This window comes from Cnephaeus nilssonii, assembly GCF_951640355.1.
Source record: "Cnephaeus nilssonii genome assembly, chromosome: 19".
NCBI lineage: Eukaryota > Metazoa > Chordata > Mammalia > Chiroptera > Vespertilionidae > Cnephaeus > Cnephaeus nilssonii.
The window spans coordinates 24,732,401-24,733,879 of NC_137090.1; the positions used below are offsets into that span (position 1 = coordinate 24,732,401).

Sequence of the window (1,479 nt, forward strand, 5' to 3'; positions counted from 1 at the left end):
TCACTCCCTGTTGCAAATCACTAGGTGTCTGCCTAACCTCTTCATGGCCGCCTGCATCTCCTGGTTCCTCAGGGTGTAGATCATGGGGTTGAGCATGGGGGTCATGACTGTGTAGCTGATGGACACAGCCTTGTCCATGGGGAAGGGAGTGAAGGGCCGGGAGTAGATGTAGATGCAGGGAATGAAGATCATAGACACCACGATGATGTGGGTGGTGCAGGTGGAAGCTGCCTTCCTCCTGGCCTGTCCCGAGTGGGACCTCAGCATCACCAGGATGACCGTGTAAGAGATCAGAAGGAGGAGGAACCAGACCAGGACCAGCAACCCACTGTTGGAGATCATGAGGAGCTCTAGGAGGGACGTGTCGGTGCAGGCAAGTCTCAACACTTGTGGGACGTCACAGTAGAAGTTATCCAGGACATTGGGGCCACAGAAAGGCAGTGGAAGCATTAGAGCCAGCTGGACGATGGAGTGGACAAAGCCCCCTACCCAAGCAGCCACCACCAGCCCCACACACAGCCGAGCATTCATGATGGTGGCGTAGCGGAGGGGCCGGGAGATGGCAATGTAGCGATCATAGGCCATCACGGAGAGGAAGAAGACCGTCCCCCCTCCCAAGAGATGGAAGAAGAAGATCTGGGCCATGCAGCCCTGGTAGGAGATGGTCTTGGTCTCACGAAAGAAGTCCACCAGCATCTTTGGGGCAGTGACTGTGGAATAGCAGAGGTCTATGACAGCCAGATTTCGAAGCAGGAAGTACATGGGCAGGTGAAGCCGGAAGTCAAAAGTCACTGTGATCATGATAAGGAGGTTTCCCACGACAGTGGTGACATAGACAAGTAGAAACACCAGGAACAGGAATTTCTGGAGCTCCTGGGTCTGTGAGAGGCCTAAGAGGACAAACTCTGACACCCATGTGAGGTTCTGTGGTTCCATGGAACCTTCCCCACATACCTAGAGAGAAACCTGCAAAACAAAAGTTAGGAAAATTCACTCGTTTTCCTGTGGCATGTCAGGATGGGGTTGATCAAAGTCATTATTGTGTACTATTCCAAGAGGAAGCCTAGGAGAGCCTTTGCTTGACTTGGATTTTTCAAGGCTCTCACGGGCTTATCTCCCTAACCACACCCTACATTGTGGTGCTGGCATTGGTGGGTCTTTCCCCCTTTGACCCATGCAGTCCTTGTCCATGGGTTTCATGTCTGATTCAAAGCTGCTGAACCCAATATGTGCCTTGTGAACCACAGGCTCCACAAATACAGTTCAATCAATCAATCCATGAATAAACATGCCAGCAAGTATCCGTGACCACAAATATCACCAACCTAGGTGCAAAAATCTAAAGAGTATGAAAAGTAGAGACGGATAATTTTAAATACACAAATAGATGCTTCTTCACCACAGAGGTTCCAGGAGATTCATATGGCTCACTGTGGAAGGAAGAGGGGTGTGCATTAGACAAAATTGTCATGGGCAAAC

General features: G+C 50.6%; 1 protein-coding gene across 1 annotated transcript; it reads right to left on the reverse strand.

Moving 5' to 3' along the window:
- Positions 1-936, reverse strand: LOC307115645 (olfactory receptor 4D1; the record flags this gene model as incomplete). The annotated part of the gene is made up of 1 exon (XM_079798949.1): positions 1-936. The coding sequence occupies one exon, from the start codon at positions 934-936 to the stop codon at positions 1-3; it is 936 nt and encodes a 311-aa protein (XP_079655075.1).
- Between the last annotated feature and the right edge of the window lie 543 nt (positions 937-1,479).